The sequence below is a fragment of the Opisthorchis viverrini genome, assembly GCF_000715545.1.
Source record: "Opisthorchis viverrini unplaced genomic scaffold opera_v5_850, whole genome shotgun sequence".
Lineage (NCBI taxonomy): Eukaryota > Metazoa > Platyhelminthes > Trematoda > Opisthorchiida > Opisthorchiidae > Opisthorchis > Opisthorchis viverrini.
In genome coordinates, this window is record NW_008752568.1 from 1 (window position 1) to 1,657 (window position 1,657).

The 1,657-nt window shown below is 46.7% G+C and overlaps 1 protein-coding gene across 1 annotated transcript in view; it reads left to right on the forward strand.

Moving 5' to 3' along the window:
- Positions 1 to 816: 816 nt before the first annotated feature.
- The window catches only part of T265_15758 (hypothetical protein), a gene marked incomplete at both ends in the record, with an annotated part of 19,581 nt that continues 18,740 nt past the window's right edge, over positions 817 to 1,657 (forward strand). The window contains one exon of the mRNA XM_009179083.1: positions 817 to 942. Within this exon, the coding sequence (XP_009177347.1) occupies positions 817 to 942 (126 nt within the window). The remainder of the gene's footprint in view (positions 943 to 1,657) is intronic.

Genomic DNA, 1,657 nt, shown 5'->3' on the forward strand with positions numbered 1-1,657 from the left:
GGTTTGAGTGTTCGTGACGCGTGATCTGACGATTGATCTCCACGAATACTCTCCCCATAGCGAAGGAGAGAAGTAGGTGCTGATGAAATGGTTGTGGGGTGAACAAGATAATTGAGAGTCTTTGTTGATTTACAAATAAAATTAGTTCCAGGGGTACGTAGAGAGGAGAGTAGCCACTGCAGGTTCATACGGTTGGAGAACGCTCAACGAAAATCAAAGATCGGTTTCGCCCACCCCCGTGGTGTTCCTCAGGCAAACGCATTCCCAGAGTTTTCGTCAACTTCATGTTCTATTTGAACCCAGATTGCAGGCATTTGCACACCAATTTGGTTTTGATGGGAGCCTCACCTGGAAGGCAAACGCATAGAGTTTTCGTCAACTTCATGTTCTATTTGAACCCAGATTGCAGGCATTTGCACACCAATTTGGTTTTGATGGGAGCCTCCCTCAGAACCCAAATGAACCTCTCGTTTAGGATGTTTGCGACAATGACAGTTTCCGGTGATTCTTCTGTTCTCCGTAAATATCACCGCAGGTGCGAATGAACACATAAATTACAGAAGCGGACGAAGGATTGCGTATTCGGCGTTCCGTTACCTGTACGGACAGTTTCCGGATAGAGCAAATGATTCTTATTTGGCGACGGGCATGGGTGGACTAGCGTGATTCCCGAATTCTGTTTGAAGGACATCTGATCAACCGTGAAACTCAGGTCAACTTCCTCATTTCGGTGGTTCACATTTTCGAATGGCGCTGAAAATTTAATAGTAACGCGACGTGAGGCCCCACTTGCTGGTCATTCTGGCGTGTGCGGGAATGAATGTTCGGGAGTCTAGCCATTTTCAAACCACCGGTCGGGGTGAATTTCTGCTCAGACTAAACCAAACTCGTCAGGTCGAGCTATTTGTGGACCCAGACCGTGGTTATTCTGGTTCAGAGCTTGTAAGTTCCTGGTCAGTCGGCAATGTAGGTAGGCTGTTAAGGTATTATGGACAGGGCCCCCTTTGTTAAGATACCATTTTCGCGTTTTTATTAGGAGCAACTCCTGAAACAGCAATGCTTATTATTCTGTACGCGGTAAGCAATACCGCCTGTCCAATGAGGTAAACTGAATGTGGAACTGTGGCAAGAGTTTCAGATAAATATACTTTCGGGAAAAGTATGTCTAGGAGAGTTACATCTGAATTGAACCCTGTTTACTAACTGAGACAATAGCAGCAGTAAATCCTGGAGAAAGTGTATGGGTTAGAGAGAGCTGCGTCTGAAAAAATTGAGTGACTTTGAAATCGTCGCGGTGATTGTTGAGTGTCCATGCGAAGGGGCATTGGCGGAGGTGCGCGCAATTTGTCTTGCTCTACATTATGGACCAACGATGTCAAATTTGAATGAACAACAGGCTGCAGACGGATCGACAGGGAGAGCGCATCAACTGAGTCTGATGACCAGCAGACTGACCATAACCGACCACCGCATGATGTCAACTCAACGATAATGAAACTTTCACACGCAGGACTGTGTGGACTGAAGCCAATGAGATACAGAACTGGCGATGATCTGGATGGAACTACGCTGAAGCAGAGATGTTGGACGTACAGGCAACAGACATACAGTAGGCCGAATCTGATCACCGCACCCTGGTTCGACTTGCACCACAGAC